General features: G+C 44.2%; 1 protein-coding gene across 1 annotated transcript in view; it reads left to right on the top strand.

The window, feature by feature from the left end:
• The window catches only part of PHYH (phytanoyl-CoA 2-hydroxylase), a 48,434-nt gene that overhangs the window by 13,704 nt on the left and 12,417 nt on the right, over nt 1–22,313 (top strand). Inside the window, exons 2-5 of the mRNA XM_030215698.1 lie at nt 11,036–11,091; nt 14,393–14,503; nt 14,611–14,779; nt 19,091–19,172. Coding sequence (XP_030071558.1) covers nt 11,036–11,091; nt 14,393–14,503; nt 14,611–14,779; nt 19,091–19,172 — 418 coding nt within the window. The remainder of the gene's footprint in view (nt 1–11,035; nt 11,092–14,392; nt 14,504–14,610; nt 14,780–19,090; nt 19,173–22,313) is intronic.

Consider the following 22,313-nt stretch of genomic DNA (forward strand, 5'->3'; position numbering starts at 1 on the left):
AAAGACAGACAGACAGTCAACAGGTAAACTAAAATGACAAGACTTCTCAGGTATCAAACATATAAATGGCAAGTGACCGACTCACCTGCAAATGCTCAGTAGAGACTTCCCTCTCTGTCCTGCCCTCGCATCAGGGCGGAACAGAGAGGGAAACGGAGTCGGACTGTCCGACGCTGCCGCCTGGAACCTGGAAACGAACATCGCGGGCACCCCCCTCCGTATCGGGCCCCCTGCACTGACCTGACAGCGCCTCTCACCTCCGTGTGGAAGCGCTGCAGGCAGCAGCAGAGCGATCTGCTGCTGCCTGCAGCGCTTTCACACGGAGGTGAGAGGCGCTGTCAGGTCAGTGCAGGGGGCCCGGCCGGCACAAAGGGGGGAGGGAGCGGCGGCGAGGAGGGTAGCTGGAAATCTCGCCCATTTTAACGGGCTTAACGGCTAGTATTAGAAAAAAGGAAGAAGTCCAGAGGTAGGACTGTAAGAATCGGGAGAAAAAGAGGGCGGGCGTGTGAAAGGAGAAATGCAAAACAAATTTTTGTTCACCATTCACTGAAGAAAATCTGGGAGAAGGACCACTTGGCAGAAACAGATATGGGTAGTAAGATGGATGCTGTATCCTTTATAGAAAAGGTTTGTGTGGAACTATTGAATCTACAAGTGGGAAAGTTCTGGCAGCTCCGCTGGTGAATCTGTTCCGTCAGTCTTTGGAGACAGGTGCAATTGTAGAAATCTGGGCAAATGTTACTCTTCAACAGTGGCAGGGGGGGGGGGGGGGGGGGGGAGGAGAGGGGCCGGTAACTTCATGCTGATTAGTTTACCCCAATATATTTCAGAAGTAGGAGACAGGGGAGTATCATCAGCGCAGCAATTTGTCACGTCGGAGTTCTTAAACCATGAGCAGATTGTGAGGAGTTGCGGGAGGATCTTGCAGCTGAAACGTAACATAAACAAGCACAAAGTGATACATCTAAGGAAAACTAATCCCCGATTCTGGTACATGATGTTCTGTTCTCTATTCAGAGTTAGCCCTGGAAAAGGGATCATGGAGTCCTCGTGAAAAGAAATTAGCAGTGTGACTGGCCAAAAAGCTAATAGAATGTTAGGAATCAGGAGTTAGAAAACAAAAATGGGGAATGTAAAAATGCCTCTCTTGATCTATGATTATACCACATCTCAAAAACAAAAAAAGATAGTGGAATGGCTTCTTTATGAGTTAAGGTTAAACTAGTGCTCTTCAGCTTGGAGAAGAAATGATTTGAGAGAGGATTAGAACATAAGAACATAAACATTGCCATACTGGGACAGACCAAAGGTCTATCAAGCACAGTATCATGTTGCCAACAGTGGCCAGTCCAGGTCACAAGTACCTAGAAAGATCCCAGAACAGCAAAACGGATTTGATGCTGTTTATCCTAGAATATGCAGTGGATTTTCCCAAGTCCATTTTAATAATGGCTTATGGACTTTTCTTTTAGGAAATTATCCAAACCTTTTTTAAACCCTGCTAAGCTAACTGCTTTTACCACATTCTCTGGCAACAAATTCCAGAGTTTAATAACTCGTTGAGTGAAGAATATTTTCTGCTATTCGTTTTAAATTTACTACTTAGTAGCTTCTTTGCATGCCCTCTAGTCCTAGTATTTAATAAACAAGCAATTCACATCTATCTGTTCCACTCCACTCATTATTTTATAGACCTCTATCATATCTCCCTTCAGCCGCCTTTTCTCCAAGCTGAAGAGCCCTAGCCGCTTTAGCCTTTCCTCATAGGGAAGTCGTCCTATCCCCTTTATCAGTTTCGTCTCCCTTCTGTACCTTTTCTAATTCCACTATATCTTTTTTTGAGATGCAGTGACCAGAATTGCACACAGTATTCGAAATGCGGTTGCATCATGGAGCGATACAAAGACTTTATAACATTCTCTGTTTTGTTTTCCATTCCTTTCGAATAATTCCTAACATTCTATTTGCTTTCTTAGCTGCTGCTGCATATTGAGCAGAGGGTTTCAACGTATCATCAGTGATGACACTAGATTATGGTAGAGATTTACAAAATAAATTTATTTTATTTATTGTATAACATACAGAACTGCATTCCCAGAACCACAACAGGTTGGCTGAAATCTGTGTTCAGGATATAAATAATGTGCATAAAACAGATGTAGCTAAACAGTACGCAGAACACAAACATGATATCAGAAAATAAAAGTAAAATAACAATGACCAAAAGTACCCACCAGAAAAGGATGTTCTCATCCCACAACCCCTTAAATCTGGCAACGGATCCCCAACCCCAGCCTAATTACCATCCCAAAAGATTATTTTTTACTACATTCCTATTTGAGTACAGACCCATCATCCTGATCTAGGGGTCCTTTCACAAAAGCATGTAAGGCTCTACGCGTGTCAAATCAGCATTTCCGTCTGGCTACTGTGTGCCCTGGGCGGTAATTCTGAACTTGGCGCGCGTCAAAAACACACTGTAGAAAATCTATTTTCTACTGCGTGGCGCTTACCCAGCAGTAAACAGCAGTGGGCGTGTGCTGCATGCTTCCCGCCCGGGTAGCGCGTGAGACCTTATCGCTAATTCAGTGGATCTTGGGCCAAAAATGGATGCGTGCTGGTTTTTATTTTGCCGCACGTCCATTTTCTGGCCCCTTTTCCAGGACACGGCAAAAACTGGCCCGTTTTGTTGCGGCTTAGTAAAAGAGACCCCCTAGTGCCACAGAGTAGATTATAGCATTGAAAAATGGAACCTTCACTTTCCTCCTGAAAGACAGATATTAGGGAATGGTTATGGTTATTCTATCAAGTGGAAACACACTTAACTGTAACAAAAATGGTTTTGTTCATAATGCATTGAATTTTAACATACATTTCTCACGCAAATAGAGCTAGGAATGGTTTCTTAGCATTACGTTCATTTGTTGGAAATGTATGTTTTCATGTACTTTGTACTGCATCAGTCAGTCTGTTTACACTACGTTTAATCCACTGTCGACACATTATTCACGTTGACAAATATTGCATAAACTCATCTGGTTCCACAACCTACACTGCAGTACTTTTCTTTAAGGATTTGAACACATCATCACTTATCTAAGCAGATCATAAATTTGATATCTAATTCCACGCTTTCTCACTCGTTATCCAATGTGTCTCATTCACGTCACAATTTCTGAGTCTTGTTTTTTTCATTGCCATTTCTAATTCCTATTGCACTTGTCTTTTTAAAGACAAATACTGTTAGCATGAATTTTCTACGTAGCATTCTGTAGTAATTTGGCTTGTTTGGTTTTCTCAGTGATGGAGGGAATATTTGTGAGGGGGAGGGGAGACAGAGTTTTTTTTAATTTTTTTGATCCTTGTTCTGTATTGGTTGTGATTTATTGATTATTAAGAGACCATTCCTGTGTTTCTCGAATGTGTATTATATATAACTAGTAAAAAAGGCCCGTTTCTGACACAAATGAAACGGGCGCTAGCAAGGTTTTCCTCGAAGTGTGTATGTTTGGGAGAGTGACTGTGTGAGAGACAGAGTGAAAGTGTGAGTGTGTGTGTGTGAGAGAGAGAGTGAGTCTGGGTGTGAGTGTGTTTGTGAGAGTGTGTGTGTGTGAGAATGAGAGTGTGTGCAAGTGTGTATGTGAGACACAGTGTGAGAGAGTGTGTGTGTGTGTGTGTGTGCGAGAGAGAGAGTGTGTGTGAGACATAGATTCTCTGTGAGAGTGAGTGTATGAGACTAAGCGAGTGTGTGAGTGACTGTGTGGCACATAGAGAGTGAATGTGATACATTGTGAGACAGAGTGTGTGAGAGTGAGAGTCAGAAAGACATTGTATATGAGAGAGAGAGTGTGAGCCTTGCCCTCCCAATCCATGCCCATCTGTCCCCTGCCCCCTCCATTCATCCTTTTCCAGCAATTCCCCTCTCTCCCTGAGCCCTGCCCTCCCAATCAATGCCCATCCATGCTCCTCTGTCACCTGCCCCCTCCATTCATCCCTATACAGCAATTCCCCTCTCTCCCTGAGCCCTGCCCTGCAATCCATATCCATTCATGCCCATCTGTCCCCTCCATTCATCCCTATCCAGCAAGTCCCCTATCTCCCTGAGCCCTGCCCTCCCAATCCATGCCCATCCATGCTCCTGTTACCTGCCCCCTCCATTCATCCCTTTCCAGCAATTCCCCTCTCTCCCTGAGCCCTGCCATCCCAATCCATGCCCATCCATGCTCCTCTGTCCCCTGCCCCCTCCATTCATCCTTTTCCAGCAATTCCCCTCTCTCCCTTCCATGACCCCCCCTCGCATCCATGCTCCTCTCTCTCCCATGTCCCAGCCTGGCCCGCCCTCTTCTCCCCCCCCCCTTCGCATCCATGCCCCCCCCTTCGCATCCATGCTGTCGTTTCTCCCCTGCCCTCCCGCTCCCATTGTTCAACTTTACTGCCCACCCTCTTCTCTCCCCCCAACATCCCTTTTTTTTTTTTTTCTTTTTAAATTTACCTCAGTGGCGGTTCTGGCAGCGCAGCGTCAGGGAAGGAGGCGGCGCTCCCGACGTCTAGCCTTCCCTTTGCTGTGTTCCGCCTTCTTCTGACGTCATTCTGTAATGGCCCAAGTTTGAAATATTTTTGAATCATGGCGTACTCTTAAAATTGAGTGAAGAAAGATAAAGTGAAGATTGAAGTATATAAGCACACGAGAGGTTGTTTTTTTATGCCAGTGATAACATTTTAACCAGTGAATGGCCGCAGGAAAAAATTTGCAGTTTGGCTCATTGAGGCTTTTTCCTGTCATTATGCAATTTTTTTTTTTTACTTATTGTAATCTTGTAGTGCTAATATTACAAGGTGAGCGTATTTATATGTTGACTTTGTAAGTTTGTAGAATACCTGGATGAGGAAAGCTTAAAAATGGATAAAGCCTCTAGACAGGTTTATGCCAGAATATTAGGGGAACTCTGAGAGGTTGTGATGGGTCCACCAAAGAACCCATTCAGTTGATCTTTGGATACAGTGTGGTTGTGTTGGACTGGAGAGGAGCAACATGTAGAGACCTTGGAGGAAAGGAGAAACAGGGGTGACATGATACAGACGTTCAAATATTTGAAAGGTATTAATCTGCAAACAAACTTTTTCCAGAGACGGGAAGGTGGTAGAACTAGAGGACATGAAGTGAGGTTGGAGGGGGGCAGACTCAGGAGTAATGTCAGGAAGTATTTTTTCACAAGGGAGCCGGTTGAAATTGTGTATCTGGATTTTCAGAAAGCGTTTGACAAAGTACCTCATGAAAGACTCCAGAGGAAATTGGAGAGTCAGGAGGTAGTGTTCTATTGTGGATTAAAAACTGGTTAAAAGATAGAAAACAGAGAGTAGGGTTAAATGGTCAGTATTCTCAATGGAGAAGGGTAGTTAGTGGGGTTCCCCAGGGGTCTGTGCTGGGACCGCTGCTTTTTAACATATTTATAAATGACCTAGAGATGGGAGTAACTAGTGAGGTCATTAAATTTGCTGATGACACAAAGTTATTCAAAGTCATTAAATCGCAGGAGGATTGTGAAAAATTACAACAGGACTTTACGAGACTGGGAGACTGGGTGTCTAAATGGCAGATGACGTTTAATGTGAGCAAGTGCAAAGTAATGCATGTGGGAAAGAAGAACCCGAATTATAGCTACGTCATGCAAGGTTCCACGTTAGAAGTCACAGACCAAGAAAGGGATCTAGGTGTCACCGTCGATAATACGTTGAAACCTTCTGTTCAGTGTGCTGCTGCGGCTAAGAAAGCAAATAGAATGTTAGGTATTATTAGGAAAGGAATGGAAAACAAAAGTGAGGATGTTATAATGCCATTGTATCGCTCCATGGTGCGACCGCACCTCGAATATTGTGTTCAATTCTGGTCGCCGCATCTCAAAAAAGATATAGTGAAGGGCGACGAAAATGATAAAGGGGATGGGACGACTTCCCTATAAGGAAAGGCTAAAGCGGCTAGGGCTCTTCAGCTTAGAGAAAAGGCGGCTGAGGGGAGATATGATAGAGGTCTATAAAATAATGAGTGGTGTTGAACGGGTACATGTAAAGCGTCTGATCACGCTTTCCAAAAATACTAGGACTAGGGGGCAAACGATGAAGCTACAATGTAATATATTTAAAACGAATCAGAGAAAATCTTTCTTCACTCAACGTGTAATTAAACTCTGGAATTCATTGACAGAGAATGTGGTAAAGGCGGTTAACTTAGCGGAGTTTAAAAAAAGGTTTGGACGGCTTCCTAAAGGAAAAGTCCATAAACCGTTATTAAATGGACTTGGGGAAAATCCACTATTTCTGGGATAAGCAGTATAAAATATTTTGTACATTTTTGGGATCTTGCTGGGTATTTGTGACCTGGATTGGCCACTGTTGGAAACAGGATGCTGGGCTCGATGGGCCTTTGGTCTTTCCCAATATGGCAATACTTATGTACTTATGGAATGCCCTCCCGCGGGAGGTGGTGGAGATGAAAACAGTAATGGAATTGAAACATGCGTGGGATAAATACAAAGGAAACCTGATTAGTAGGAATGGATCTACGGAATCTTAGCGAAGATTGGGTGGTGACGCTGGTAATTGGAGAGTAAAACCAGTGCTGGGCAGACTTCTACAGTCTGCGCCCAGATCGTGGCTGAATAGATAAGGATGGGCTGGAGTGTAAATTTTAAGGGGCTTCAACGTTAGCTTCAGAACTTTTAGTAGAAGAACAGTAACTGTACAGCGCTGCGTAACCCTAGTAGCGCTCTAGAAATGTTAAGTAGTACTGGGCAGACTTCTACGGTCTGTGCCCTGAGAATGACAAGGACAAATCAAACTCGGGTATACATATAAATTATCACATACCATGTAAAATGAGTTTATCTTGTTGGGCAGGCTGGATGGACCGTACAGGTCTTTATCTGCCGTCATTTACTATGTTACAAATATCTGTCTTTATAGAGTGGTAATAGGGAGGGTTGTGGAAATTTCTCACTTGTGTAAAGGTTAATGGGGGAAAATATAGTGAAGTATTTTGAAATAGGATCCTGCAATACGAGCTGGCAGCTGGGTTATGTTCTTAGTGTGAACAGAAATACTCAGACAGAATGAATGAGCTGCCTGGTCTTTTTCTGCTTAAACTACGTCTTGGAACCGCATAGTTGTGTTCAATAAGATTATTCTTGTTAGAATCAATTGTTTCCCTGGGAAAGGGCCAGCTTCTATATCCTCAGTATAGCAGAGCCAAAGCTTGTGTGAGTGTATCTGACACAGGAAAAACCAGAGGTGATATTTTACACTAAGTTATCTGACTGGGTGGAGTAGGCAAAGGGAGGGGGATGGCCCAAGGTCCTAAGCATTTGGAAACTAGGTTCTCCCTGGACAGATTTCTCTTGCAGCCACACAAGTGAAGTGACTCCCCCATGACGTCACGGACCCGGACCTATACCAAAGCTTAAAGCTTTAATTTAAATGTAACGCCTGCGTGGCCCAAGGTCCTAAGCATTTGGAAACTGGGATTTCATGCAGAGAAGTGCAGAGTCAGGCATTTTGGGCACAGAAAGCCAAGGGAGCAGTGCTTTATTGGAGGGTGTGGTACAGATATGGTGATATCTGATAACATCAAAGTTGTAATCACAGAGGAGAGCTCTGTTGCAAATTGTCATTTTAAAAGGACATAAATAGAACTAATCATTTTCAGGAGTTTTTAACCTGGGATTCTGCTCTTAGCCACACAGGCTTCCTTCTGTTGCTGGCAGCTCTGGGCCTTGCAGTCATTAAATCTGGAAAATTTAACTAAGGTTCATCAAGCCCTCTGTATCCTGTTTCCAACAGTTCCCAATCCGGGTCACAAGTATCTAGCAAGTTTCCAAAAGTCATGCATTCTTGCTGCTTATCCCAGGAATAAACAGTGGATTTTCCCCATAGCCACCCTAATAATGGTTAATGGTCTTTTCTTTTAGGAGTTTGTCCAGTCCCTTTTTTAAACCTTGCTACACTAACCACTTTTACCGCATCCTCTGGCAGTGAATTCCAGAGCTTAATCTCACATTGTGTGAAGAAATAATCTCTCCAATTAGTTCTAAACATACTACTTAGTCTTAGTACTTTCTGAAAGACTGAATGAGCAATTCAGATCTACCCATTCCACTCATAGTTTGGAGTGGAGGAGTGGCCTAGTGGTTAGGGTGGTAGACTTTGGTTCTGGGGATCTGAGGAACTGAGTTCGATTCCCAGCACAGGCAGCTCCTTGTGATTCTGGGCAAGTCACTTAACCCTCCATTGCCCGCCGCACAAATGTAACAAAAAATAAAATCTCTATCATGTCTCCTTTCAGCCATTGTTTTTCCAAGCCTTTCCTCATAGGCTCCATTCCTTTCTTAATAATACCTAGCATTTTATTTGCTTTCTTAGCCACTGCCACAAACTGAGTGGAGGATTTCAATTTATCAACTATCACGCCTAAACTCTTTTCCTGGGCAACTCCCTAATCATGTAGCTATATAGTTTGGTTTGTCCTTCCCTCAGTGCATCGCTTTGCACTGGCTCACATTAAAATTTTAGAGAGCCATGCAATATAGGTAACAAAACTTGCGTTGGAATCCTCCTGTGGCTCAATTTTTCAATCACTTTCCCATCAAGTGCACTAACTCAATATGTAAACTTACAAATCTCAAATATAATGCCCCAAACAATCATCAGAACACAAACTGTATAACACGTAAATTGTGAGCTCACTAGGGCAAAATACCTGCATAGAATACGTATAAACTGCTTTGGTTGTACTAAATCATCTGCTGTTACATAGTAACATAGTAGATGACGGCAGAAAAAGACTTGCATGGTCCATCCAGTCTGCCCAACAAGATAACTCATATGTGCAACTTTTTGTGTATACCCTACTTTGATTTGTACCTGTGCTCTTCAGGGCACAGACCGTAAAAGTCTGCCCAGCACTATCCCCGCCTCCCAACCACCAGCCCCGCCTCCCAACCACCAGCTCTGGCACAGACCATATAAGTCTGCCCAGCACTATCCCCGCCTCCCAACCACCAGCCCCGCCTCCCACCATCGGCTCTGGCACAGACTGTATAAGTCTGCCCAGCACTATCCCCGCCTCCCAACCACCAGCCCCACCTCCCAACCACTGGCTCTGGCACAGACCGTATAAGTCTGCCCAGCACTATCCCCGCCTCCCAACCACCAGCCCCTCCTCCCAACCACTGGCTCTGGCACAGACCGTATGTCTGCCCAGCACTATCCCCGCCTCCCAACCACCAGCCCCTCCTCCCACCACCGGCTCTGGCACTGTTTGGATACCTAGTCGCGTAAAGTCCTCTTGCAGTTTCTCACAGTCCCCTTGTGATTTAAGAACTTTGAATAACTTACCCCCCTGTTTAATGTCGGCATTAGCACCCAGCAGCCGCTATCGTCACTTAGTAAACAGGGGGTTTAGTTTCATCAGCGAATTGCATTTCTGATTTGTTTGTAGGCTAGAGGCTGGTTACAAAATGTGGTTAATTAAATAAATTTTCCCATGTTTAAAAGAAGGGCCTTGGAGGGCATGGTAAATAAAATAAGCCCAGTTCATACTGTTTTATATTTTTCACCCAAAGAATTTTAGATCCAGCGTATAGGTAATACATAAAGCAAGGTATAGACATTACAAACTGAACCTGGGGGGGGGGGGGGGGACCGGAGGTCCAGTGGCCCTCTGGCCCCCGTCACTCGGGGGGGGGGGGGTTTGGTTGCCCACTGGGCCACCAGGGACTGTTTGGGAAATGTTATGGGGAGTTGGGGGGGGGGTTGGAGGTCCGCCAGATCTCCAGCCCTCCCTGAACCTAGGGGGGAGACCGGAGGTCTGCCAGACCTCCATCCCCCGTTGCTCGGGGCAGGGGTAGTTGGGGCCTGGTGGTCCCATGGACCTCCAGCCCCTGTGTTTGACAGCCCAGACCTGTCAAAACAAGTGCGGGAGGATTGTGCTGAGCGCATGCTCAGGCACAATTCTCCCGCACTTCTGCCCCATGATCAGAGATAATTGTGTGCTTAAATTTGCATGCAATTATCTCTGATCATAGGTCTAATAACGCCCCACGCTGTTCCAGCGCTATTTTAGACGCTGTTTTGAACAGCGCGGGCCTTTTCATCATCTGCTTGTTAGCGTCTCTGAACCCCTTTACCTTTGCCTGCAGATATACCAAGCCCCGCCAGTCAAATAAATGGACTGCTTGTTTCTGGCTCTGAGGAGCATGCCAAGACGTCTTGAGCAAGTATGCGTGAGAATACCTGACATGCTGCTCAGAGTCAGAAAGGAGCAGCGGGGGAGTGGCGGTAGGGCTCAGCATCCTTGCCAGCAAAGGTATGCTTAGTGTGCCTGCATGTGGGGGGGGGGGAGGAGGAGAGAGAGGAATATTTTGCCCCCTAGTCCACCTTGGGGCATCCCCAAATTGAAGGGCTGGCTATGCCCGGAGAGAGAGCCTGTTAAAAATTTCCCAGCACACCACTGGCATAATGCCAAACTTTTGCCTCCCGTTGCAGTAACTAAACAATTTTGAAAAATGACAGTACAGAGGGTTCAGCAACTCCTCCAGCCTCTTGTTAAAGGGGGGTCAGGGTTGACTATACTAACAGGGATTTAGTTTTAATGTGGGGTACACTAAAGTACCAGGGATTTTTGGATAATGTTGGGAGAGGTGTATCTCTGGGGAGGGGGGTCCCTTTTGGTATCAGGGCTGGGGATTGGGGCATAGGGAGCCAGCTTCTGGTATTGCAGGAGTCTACTAGAATACCAGGGATTTTGGTGGGGGACAAGACAATACGTACTGTACCGAATGTAACTTGCCTTCAGCTGCAATTGAAAGTGGTGCTAAATACCGAGATATTAAGCACTGGCCACTATTTGAATATCAATACTCAATATGTGGGTATTTTGGAGGGACAGCTTTAGTTTATAAGAGTGACGTTGGGAGGAGGGAGAGGGGTACGGGTACGAACGTGATAATTTATTGCGTGCCCTTTTCCTTAATGTGTGTCCCAGACGGCTGTATCTACTTCAGCACAGATTTACGCAGCCAACCCTCCTGACAAGTTCTGGTAAGCCTTAGATTAACTTGTTTTTATGCTATCGAAGATCACGATTCTTTGATTCTGCCTGCAGTATGTGTGTGTCACATGTGAAATATTTCCTTATATCATCTTTCTGAGTTATAGGTAATGTACAGGCTTCGTTAAAGTAGGCAGATGCTTTCGGTGAATGATTTGCGTTCTCTGCAGATAAGCAGGGGATGCAGGTACTCGGTGATGTTGATGGAGCCTGTGTGCTGAAGCTGTTCTTCAGTACAGAGGAGTTTTTTTTGTATTTCTTGGAGCCTGTGCTAAGGTGAGACCTTCCTCATAGTCGTCATCATCTGCAGAAGTGATAACAGTTCTCCTCCATTATTCTCAGAAATCCATGCCTCTGCTAAGACCAGAACTTGCCACAGTGCCCTCTATGGCTTCTCCAGACAACTCTCACAGAGCTCTGATTCAGCTCCTGAAGCTGTAGGTCAGGATAGCGTGGCTGGCACATCCCCTCACAGCCAATCCTAAATGAAGAACAACCAAGTCCTTCATCCTCAGTATCGCCTCCACAGTCACAATGGACAGAACCATATGAACCGTATGCTTCTCCAAATGACCTCGATTCCCAGTCATTCAAAGCGTTCCATCACTGGAGCTCATACCAGTAGGGACACCTTTATCCAGTGTGGAGGATTCAGAGCTTTTGGCAGGCAAACAGATGAGGGAAGAAGCAACAGACGAATGTTTCTATGGGCTGTACACTTACAGTGGTGGATGTGCTGGCCAAACCTCACAGGAGGCTTCTTATTCCAAATACTTTAATCCCAAATGACTCTAACAATGGATGCTTCCACACTACTACTACTACTACTTAACATTTCTAAAGCGCTACTAGGGTTACGCAGTGCTGTACAATTTAACATAAAAGGACAGGCCCTGCTCAAAGAGCTTACAATCTAAAAGACAAGTGAACAGTCAGTCCGAAAGGGGCAGTCAAATTGGGGCAGTCTGGATATCCTGAAGGTAAGAGTTAGGTGCCAAAGGCAGCATTGAAGAGGTGGGCTTTAAGCAGAGATTTGAAGATGGGCAGGGAGGGGGCTTGACGTAAGGGCTCAGGAAGGTTGTTCCAGGCATAGGGTGAGGCGAGACAGAATGGGCGGAGCCTGGAGTTGGCAGTGGTGGAGAAGGGTGCTTTTCATGCTTCCACACATGGCTGGGGAACTCACCTTCTACATCTGAGCACCCAAAGGGTTATGTAGTCAAAAGGAGAAAGTGCTCTACATCAATGTTTTTGAACTCGGAGAAGTATTTAGTTCAGTCCAAGCCTTTCTTGTCTTGGCTTTGAGGAAAAATAGTGCTAGTCAGAATGGACAAGTGGGTGGCAATGTTCTATATCAAAAAACATTGGGGCTGTGTCAGGAAGCAGTGAAGATTTGGCAGGTAACATCCTCTGCAGGTCCCTTAAGTCGAAAACTGGATCCTCCCAGTTGGTCCTTGCGTCTACTAATAGTGAAGCATCTTTTCGAATGATGGGGAAACCAAGAAATAGACCTTTTTTGCATTTGCACAAAGTGCAGAATGCCCACTCTTGCTCCATTCAAATTCCCACAGATTAGCTCACAAAGTTTTTGTAGTTTCAATGAGCCACGGTCTTTTGTATGCTTTGCCCACCATTCCCTCTAATTCCAAGAGTATTAGCTCAAGTCATTCTCATTGTCCTGCAGTAGCCAAGGCAGATTTGGCTTCCTCTGCTATTTGCACTATCAACACATCGCCCTGTTCATCTCAGCTACCACCTGCCACTTTTAAATCAACAACCAGGTCACTTCCAACCTGAGAAGCCTATCTCCTCACTGCTTGGAGGTTGAGTGGTGCTTAATTGACCATCTCTCTTTTGCAGAAGGGGTAAAGAGGGTTTTTATTAGCCTCAAGAAGATTTTAAATGGCTCCATTTCTTCAAATGGGTGAAGGCTCTTCATATTCAATTTCACAAAGCTTGTCCACTGTTGCAGCCTTCTGCCATCAAAGGAAACTCCATTTCCATACAGCCGCTGGTATCGGGATTCATGAGCGGTCTCGTGAACGGGAAGCCACCTCTAAAAACACCTACTCTGGCATTGGACGTCAATATCATTCTTACTGGACTTACGGAAAGCCCTTGAACCACTGGGTGAAGCCTTGCTTAAACACCTCACACGGAAAACAATTTTCCTTGTAGCCATAACTACGGCAAGAAAGACCAACAAGCTGCAAGCTTTACTCCACTACCCTCTGTATACTCACTTCTCCCACAACAGAGTTGTTCTGTGGACTCATCCCCCGCCCCCGCCCCCCCCCCCCCCCCCCCCCCCCCCCCCCACAAGCCAGGCCCTCATGCGTCATAATCAAAGGTCTATTTCCATTCCCTGGACTACAGATGAACACTTGTATTACTTACAGGCAACCGAAGATTTGATAAAAGCATCACAGCTTTTCATGACTTTAGTTGTTTCTCATGATCTTACAGCTACATTTGATTTTATGGATCATGATATTCCGATATCCTGGTTGTCAGATATTGGTATCTCCAGGATGGCGCTTGCCTTGTTCTCTTTTCTCTCTCACCAAACTTTCATGGTTGTGCTGCTCTCCTGTACTTCCCTTCCACATTCTTTGATCTGTGGCTTAGCCCAAGGTTCAGTTTTCAATATTTACCTCAGTCCCTTAGACTCTCTTATTCAGAGCTTCTCCATTAACCTTTATCTTTATCTCGATCACATTCTGTTGGTCTCCTACAAGTAGGAGCCAACTTTTCAAAATTATCGGGGGTGCTAAGCCCAATGGAAATAACCCCTCCCTGGACACATACAAGGAATTTTCTCAGTATTGGGGGTGCTCAACACCCACAATCCTTACAACCCGGACCTTATGCCACTACAGTCCTGTCTCGACTCTCTCGGCTTGGCTTCACAGTAATAGTGTGCCCTCTTCTTAAAGAGTGTAGATTATATGTACACAATGCACCCTCTGTTTTCCCTAGGGTACACGTGTAGCTTATCATTAAGGAGTGCGTGCTATTAACAACATTCATTGGCAACAGGGGGGGGGGGGGATTCCAAATTTTCTGGCTGCCCATCCCTGAAAAATAGCAGGAAGAAAACTGCTCTCAAGTTGGTGCACATTATTTCATAGTGTGGTCAGATGTTCCAAAAACCTTTGGGGTTATTTTACTAAAGCTTAATGCACGCTAAATGCTGTATCTCCTATTTTATACCTATGGGTCACGTGGTCCTTAGTACATGCTAAGCTTTACTTACATGATCCTGTTATGACTTGCATTCTCATTCTCTTCCAGCTATACATTGGATAATGATGTCCTGTCTCCTGAGCAGAGGCTGTTCTACGAAGAGAATGGCTTTCTCCTCGTTAAAAACCTGGTTTCGCATGAAGATCTGGATCGTTTTAGGTACAGTCACTTCATATCATTGCAGTGATTTTAATAACGAAAGCTGTGTTTGACAAAGTCTCTAGCAGTTCAGCATCAACAAATCCCAATTACTGTTGTATCTACAGAAAGGAGTTTGAAAGGCTGTGTAAGAAAGAAGTCAAAGTGCCTGGTCTGGTAATCGCGAAAGATATAACCGTTGTTAAGTCAGAGTATGTTGCAGAGGAATCAGCGGTCAACAAAATCCAGGATTTTATGGACGATGAAGAGTTGTTCAGATACTGTCGCTTGCCTCAGGTACGAAAACCGATACTTTGCCCATAGTGACCAATGGGAAAATCCACTGCATATTCTAGGATAAGTACATAAGTGATGCCACACTGGGAAAAGACCAAGGGTCCATCGAGCCCAGCATCCTGTCCATGACAGAGGCCAATCCAGGCCAAGGGCACCTGGCAAGCTTCCCAAACGTACAAACATTCTATACATGTTATTCCTGGAATTGTGAATTTTTCCCAAGTCCATTTAGTAGTGGTTTATGGACTTGTCCTTTAGGAAACCGTCTAACCCCTTTTTAAACTCTGCTAAGCTAACCGCCTTCACCACGTTCTTCAGCGTTGGGTGAAGAAACATTTTCTCCGATTTGTTTTAAATTTACTACACTGTAGTTTCATCGCATGCCCCCTAGTCCTAGTATTTTTGGAAAGCGTGAACAGATGCTTCACATCCACCTGTTCCACTCCACTCATTATTTTATATACCTCTATCATGTCTCCCCTCAGCCGTCTCTTCTCCAAGCTGAAAAGCCCTAGCTTCCTTAGTCTTTCTTCATAGGGAAGTCGTCCCATCCATGCTATCATTTTAGTCGCCCTTCGCTGCACCTTTTCCAATTCTATTATATCTTGAGATGCGGCGACCAGAATTGAACACAATACTCAAGGTGCGGTCGCACCATGGAGCGCTATAACAGCATTATAACATCCTCACACCTGTTTTCTATACCTTTCCTAATAATACCCAACATTCTATTCGCATTCCTAGCTGCAGCAGCACACTGAGCAGAAGCTTTCAGTGTATTATCGACGACGACACCCAGATCCCTTTCTTGGTCCGTAACTCCTAACGTGGATCCTTGCATGACGTAGCTATAATTCGGGTTCTTTTTTCCCACATGCATCACCTTGCACTTGCTCACATTAAACGTCATCTGCCATTTAGCCGCCCAGTCTCCCAGCATAAAATCTGTTTTGCTGTTCAGGGATCTTGCCAGGTACTTGTAACCTGGATCGATCACTTTTGGAAACAGGCTACTGGGCTTGATGGACCTTCGGTCTGTCCCAGTATGGCAATGCTTATGATCTTACACTCCTAACCGCAATTAATGAGGACGGCGGGGTCAGCAGTGCATGTAGTCGGATCCTGGTGGATAGTTGCACACAAAGCGTGAGAGCTTCCAGGGAGGAGAACAACATCCCACAGTGCAAAAATGAATTCCAGCTAGAAGTAGAAACTGCTTAGGTCTCCTGGGCCTGGTATGATGGAGTGTCCAGGGAACTTTGTTTCAAAATCCAGGCCACCTGCTGGCATATTTGACAATTGTTTAAAGTTCAAATTTTCTCTCTTTTAATTCTTTTTTGTGTGTATGTGTGCGTTTGATGCTTTTTGTGATGATTTATCTGAGCAAGGGTTGCATGTGACTGAACTGTTTGTGTAGCTCATTTTGTGAATAATTTTTCCATTTGAATTCATTATTTTTTCTGTTGGGTGTTCTCTAATCACTGTAACAAGGATCAGGGAAAGACCTATCTGTGCTCTTTTTAAAAATCAGGTTAATGTGCTGCTCTAGTAGCCAAACGGTTCCTAGTGAAACTTTTGCCAGGACGTTTTGAGACTACATAGGGGTCCCTTATTCAGAAAAGCAGCATCTGATGAAGGGAATTATCTCTTGAAAGATCTAGACTTTTTTTTTTAATAATTTTCCTTTTGGGTGAAGTAAGAGACATCACAACATGTGATATCCATCGGTCACCATCAGGTCAACAAAAGAACAAATAGGACAGGACAGTATGTAGAAATTCGGACACTTGTGGGCTCGATATTCAACTGCCAGCGATCAGCGATTTGCTGTCTGCCTCTAGCGTTAATCCGTAAAAGTCAATGCCTGGCCATTTCCAGGCGCCGGCATTAAATCTTTGAGTTTCTGGAGCCGGCTAATGCATAGCCAGTTAAGTGCGATATTCAGTTTAATCAGCTATAGGTTACCACGTAAACATAAGACTGACTTTTATGTGGTCCTGTCTATGCAGTTAACCTGGATGGTTATGTACTGAATATTGGCACTTAACCAGCCGAGTGGAGGAGTGGCCTAGTGGTTAGGGTGGTGGACTCTGGTCCTGAGGAACTGAGTTCGATTCCCACTTCAGCCACAGGCAGCTCCTTGTGACTCTGGGCAAGTCACTTAACCCTCCATTGCCCCATGTAAGCCGCATTGAGCCTGCCATGAGTGGGAAAGTGCGGGGTACAAATGTAACAAAAAAAAATGCTGACTCTGCCCTGGAACACTACTACTACTACTATAAATCATTTCTATAGCGCTACCAGTCGTACGCAGCGCTTCACAATTGAACATGAAGAAAAGACAGTCCCTGCTCAATAGAGCTTACAATCTAAAATAGCCGGTTTTCATTTTGCCTCTAACCGGTTGTGTCACTGAAAATTAGCGGTTAGGCCCAAACAGGCAACTTAACCAGCCTGGAGCTGTTTCTAGCTGGTTAATTCAATCACTTTGAATATCGACCCCCTACACAGGGCCTGTTTCATCAAATCACGCTAGCCGTTCCCATGCAACAATGCCATGGCTTGATAAGAGGCCCATCCCTTTGTAACATGACGAGTTTTTGGGCCAGAGACGGCCGTGTACAAGCATAAGACAGCCTATAGGGTTTTTGGGGATACATAGTACTGAAAGATCCCAAGGATATGCTTGAATGCTGTATTATTTACCGAATTATTGGAATGTAGTTCGCATGAATTGAGGCAGAACTCGGGACTGGTTGTGTGTTCTGGAGGGAAAGAGGAAGAAATACCATTTTAGTCTGCCAATATAACTTCACTTCAGACTAGCAAAGTGGGCTGGTGGAGGTGATAACAACGTATAAACCTAACAAATGAGTGAAATTAGCAGTTTATAAGACTAAAGTGTCCCTCTCCGGCATTTCTGTATTCATAGGTAACATGACCTAGGGTCCTGCATAAATCACAGGATGAACTTCAGATTGTTGAGGCTAAGTAGTAGGTACCCAAGCAAAATGAAGGGAAAAAGCCAAATTGGTAGCCTCCCAGCAGAAACCAGCTATCAGCAAAGCTCTGCTTAAATTGCAGACCTTGTAATATTAGACCTCTGCCGTAGTTTAAATATGATTGAGACTGAGTTGATGACATGGGAGTCCAGATGGGGCAGGGTTGTCTCCTGGAAGGCAGCGGAGGTTCCTTGCAATCTGGGAAGCTTATTTGTCCAAGTTATCGCCATGGGCACGTAGTCAAGTCCTGAATAGACTCCCATGGGACGGCTAGGAATTGTGGAGAGTAAAGAACGGGCATTGCACTATCAGGGGAGGGCAAGGGGGGGGTAGGAGGGAGAGGGAGGACGATTAGTATAAGGAGGGGGAAGCTAGCAGCTCAAAGGGGGGGGGAGATCGGAGCTGGGGGGGGGAGGGTTTGGGGAGTGGGGAGGAGGAGAAGAAGTTGGAAAATAGTGGGGATGGTTTGCTGACTACTGCTTGGTCTAAGTATTCTGTTATGCTTATTAAGGATGTTTACAATGTGTTCTTACTTGTAGAGTATGTTAATGTAAGAGGCCATTTCCCAATAAAATTGTTAAAGCATAAAACAGAGGGGTGGGGTGGGGATAAAATGTTAAAAGTTTGATGACGGACTGTATCATTTTGTTTTTAATTATTATTAGCATTTGTATAGCACTACCAGACGCACGCATCGCTGAACACCTGACACAAAGAGACAGTCCCTGCTCAAAAGAGCTTACAATCTAAATAATACAGACAGACAAGACAGTTACGGGTGAGAAGGGAGGAAGGGACAAGGGGAGGGCAATTGTGGCTAGGAGCCAAAAGCAGCAGTGAAAAGGTGGGTTTTCAGCATAGATTTGAAAACAGGTAGAGACGGAGCTAGACGTATAGGTCCAGGAAGTCTATTCCAGGCATAAGGTGCCACGAGAGAAAAGGAATGAAGCCTGGAGTTAGCAGTGGAGGAGAAGGGGGACGACAAGAGAGATTTGTCCAGTGAGCGGAGGTCACGGGGAGGAATGTAGGGAGAGATGAGAGCGGAGAGGTAATGAGTACATGTTTATTTTTGAATCTTTGTGTATTCATATTATTGGATGTATTTCCTTTGAATTGTCATCAGTAAAAATGTTGAATCATAAATATGATTGACGTTGTCCCTCTTGAGGACATTCAGACATGGGCATTTGTAAAACTAGCAAAATATATAGAATTCATGAAGAGTGACTAATTGTCGTGAATGCCATCAAGATGCCTCGCAGTCTCGGTACAGTGGAACGCCGCTTAGTGCCGTCTCTCTTCTCTTCAGATCCTGAAGTTAGTTGCGTGTTTTACGGGCCCCAACATTATGGCCATGCACACCATGCTAATTAACAAACCTCCAGATTCAGGTAAGGAGAACTTATTTGGGGCAGGGGTGGGAGGGGAGGAGGAACCGTGGGCATTTACGCTGGGTTTTTTTCCTTTCTATGAGCCTGCTTAATGTGCGGGATAATAAATCCCTATTAAACTTGAAATGATACCGTCTCACGCAGAGAAAGTCAGGTAAGAGTACTACAGGAACATTAATTTCTCCGTCTACTTAGAAACTGGCCAGTTTCTGATCTGGCCTTTCTTCTTTTTCCCATTTTATTTAGTTGTTTGATTTCTGTAATAGATTTATTAATTAATTTATTTATTTGTAGCATTTGTATCCCACATTTTCCCACCGATTTGCAGGCTCAATGTGGCTTACATTTGCCGTAATGGCTATTGCCATTTCCGGGTTACAGAATTACAAATGGTATTGCGTGAAGTTGCATGCATACATGGTAACATACATGGAACATAACATACTTTGAACATATCATGATATATATCATGTGCATATACATTGTGGTAATGCAAGAAGGTTCCTGAGTACTAAATTGGATTGTAACATACTTTAGGTCATCGACTATGGAGAGATCAGATTCGACATAAAGATTAAAGTGGTAGTGCTTGTTCATTAATAGCAAAGAGGTTAATCAGTCAAGTGATAAGATTTCAGTTATGTCTAGGTCGTGTAAATGGCTTGTGCATATTGGAGCCGATAATTCAGACCACAGGCAGTAGCCCAGATATTCAAGGCTGGACGGTTTCCTGTGACTGGCATTGAATATCCAGATGTATTTTGGCCAGTTTCAACTTAACCAGCGAAGTCGATATTCAGTAGTGGCTGGTTAAGTTGAAACCGGCCAAAGATAGGCCACCAAACCTAGGGGTCCCTTTACTGTTTTTTGTTGTTTTTTTTTAACTTTTTTTATTTATTAATTTTTCATTTATATCTACAGACATAAATGTTTGGAAATCTCAGAAATAAAAAGAGCAAAGGCAATATTAACTTATATCACATACTAACATAGTATGAAAGTTTCTTAAATTTGTCCACAATATTTTGAATCAAGATACTAGGAAATATAATAAACTTAAGAAATATATAATAAATTTAAATTATTACAAATGGGACAAAGCAGATATCTACAGCCAATGTAACAGCATTGCTAACTATGGAGGGAAATCCACAGTTGGTCTAACCATTTCCTTCGATTCAATAAATTCTAACAGTTTCTTGGGAGCACCTAATTTAAGAATTCTTGATTTATACGTCAGGAATTTTTTTCTCCTCTTTTGTGTACTTCTTGCCATATCAGGAAAAACCTGAATCTTTTGTCTCAGGAAAGAGTCATTTATATGGCGAAAATAAAGTCGTAGAATATTATTTCTGTCTAGGGGGTCCCTTTACTAGGCTGCTGGGAAAAAGGGCCCTGCTGTAGGTGTGGGGACCGTTTTTCCTGCATGCCAGGGCCCTTTTTTACCGCAGCCAGTAGGCTGATATAATGAAATTAGAAAAGGTACAGAGAAAGGCGATGAAAATGATAAAGGGGCTGGGATGACTTCCCATGAAGAAAGGCTAAAGCAGCTAGGGTCTTTAGCTTGGAGAAGACTACTACTACTACTTATCACTTCTATAGCGCTACAAGGCATACGCAGCGCTGTACACCATACATGAAAAGACAGTCCCTGCTCAAAGAGCTCACAATCTAAAAATGGAATGTTGCTAGTGGAATAGCAACTTTCCATGTAGAATCTCAAATAATAGCAACAGAATCTCCAATAGTAGCAACATTCCATGTAGAATCTCCAATAGTACCCAACAGTCCATCTAGAATCTCAAATAATAGCAACAGAATCTCAAATAATAGCAACATTTCATCTAGAATCTCAAATAGTAGCAACAGAATCTCCAATAGTAGCAACATTCCATGTAGAATCTCAAGTAATAGCAACATTCCACGTTCCACTGCACTAACCACTAGGCTACTCCTCCACTAGCAACATTCCATCTAGAAGCCTGCCCTTGCAGATCAGGAATGCGGCCGCGCAGGCACATACGTGCAGGACGTCAGACTCACAGAAACAGAAGCCTGCGCGGCCGCGTTGCTGATCTGCAAGGGCAGGCTTCTACATTACTACTACTACTACTACTTATCACTTCTATAGCGCTACAAGGCATGCGTAGCACTGTACACCATACATGAAAAGACAGTCCCTGCTCAAAGAGCTCACAATCTAAATAGGACAGGCAAACAGACAGAACAACTAAGAGGTAAGGGAATTAAAGAGGTGGGGATAAAAGGGTACAGGGCAAGTGAGTAGTGGTTAGGAGTCAAAAGCAGCGTTAAAGAGGACATCCAAGAGGAGATGCGATAGAGGTCTATAAAATGCTGGAGTGGAACAGGTAGATGTGAATCTCTTGTTTAATCTTTCCAAAATACAAGGACTAGGGGGCATGCAATGAAGCAATTGAGTAGTACATTTAAAACAAACTGGAGAAAATATTTCTTCACTCAACATGTAATTAAACTCTGGAATTCATTGCCAGAGAGTGGTAAAAGCAGTTAGCTTAGCAGGGTTTAAAATGGTTTGGATAGTTTCCTAAACGAAAAGTCCATAAGCCATTATTGGGATAGACTTGGGGAAAAGCCACTGCTTATTTTTAGGACAAGCAGCATCAAATCTGTTTTACTGTTGTGACCTGGATTAGCCACTGCTGCAAATAGGATACTGGTCTCCCGGTATGGCAACGCTTATGTTCTTGTGAATATATTGCCTTTCGGAAGCAGACTGCAAATAATAAGGGACACCCTCCTGCCCCATTATGGTGGCACTCCTTTCTAAATATTCTCAGCCTGTAGAAGTGCCAGCAGCCCACCTCTGTACCTTTAAAAGTGTGGATCCAGTGTGACCAACACTTGAAAGGGATGAGACTGTGCAGGTGGCACCTCCTGTCACTGTGAGGAGTGAGAGGCAAATAAAATCCAGTCCTGAGCAGAATCGAACCCAGGTTTCTCTACATGGTAGTGTACAGCAGTGCTGTTAACCCAACAAACCAGCCCCAGGTCTACCAGTTTTATTACCAGTGATCTGTCAAAAGAGCAACAGAGGAAAGTACAGTGTACATCTTAGAACAGGTATATGTGGGTTGTGCTGCAGTAATTAAGGTGTATTTC

Source organism: Microcaecilia unicolor, chromosome 10, assembly GCF_901765095.1.
Source record: "Microcaecilia unicolor chromosome 10, aMicUni1.1, whole genome shotgun sequence".
Lineage (NCBI taxonomy): Eukaryota > Metazoa > Chordata > Amphibia > Gymnophiona > Siphonopidae > Microcaecilia > Microcaecilia unicolor.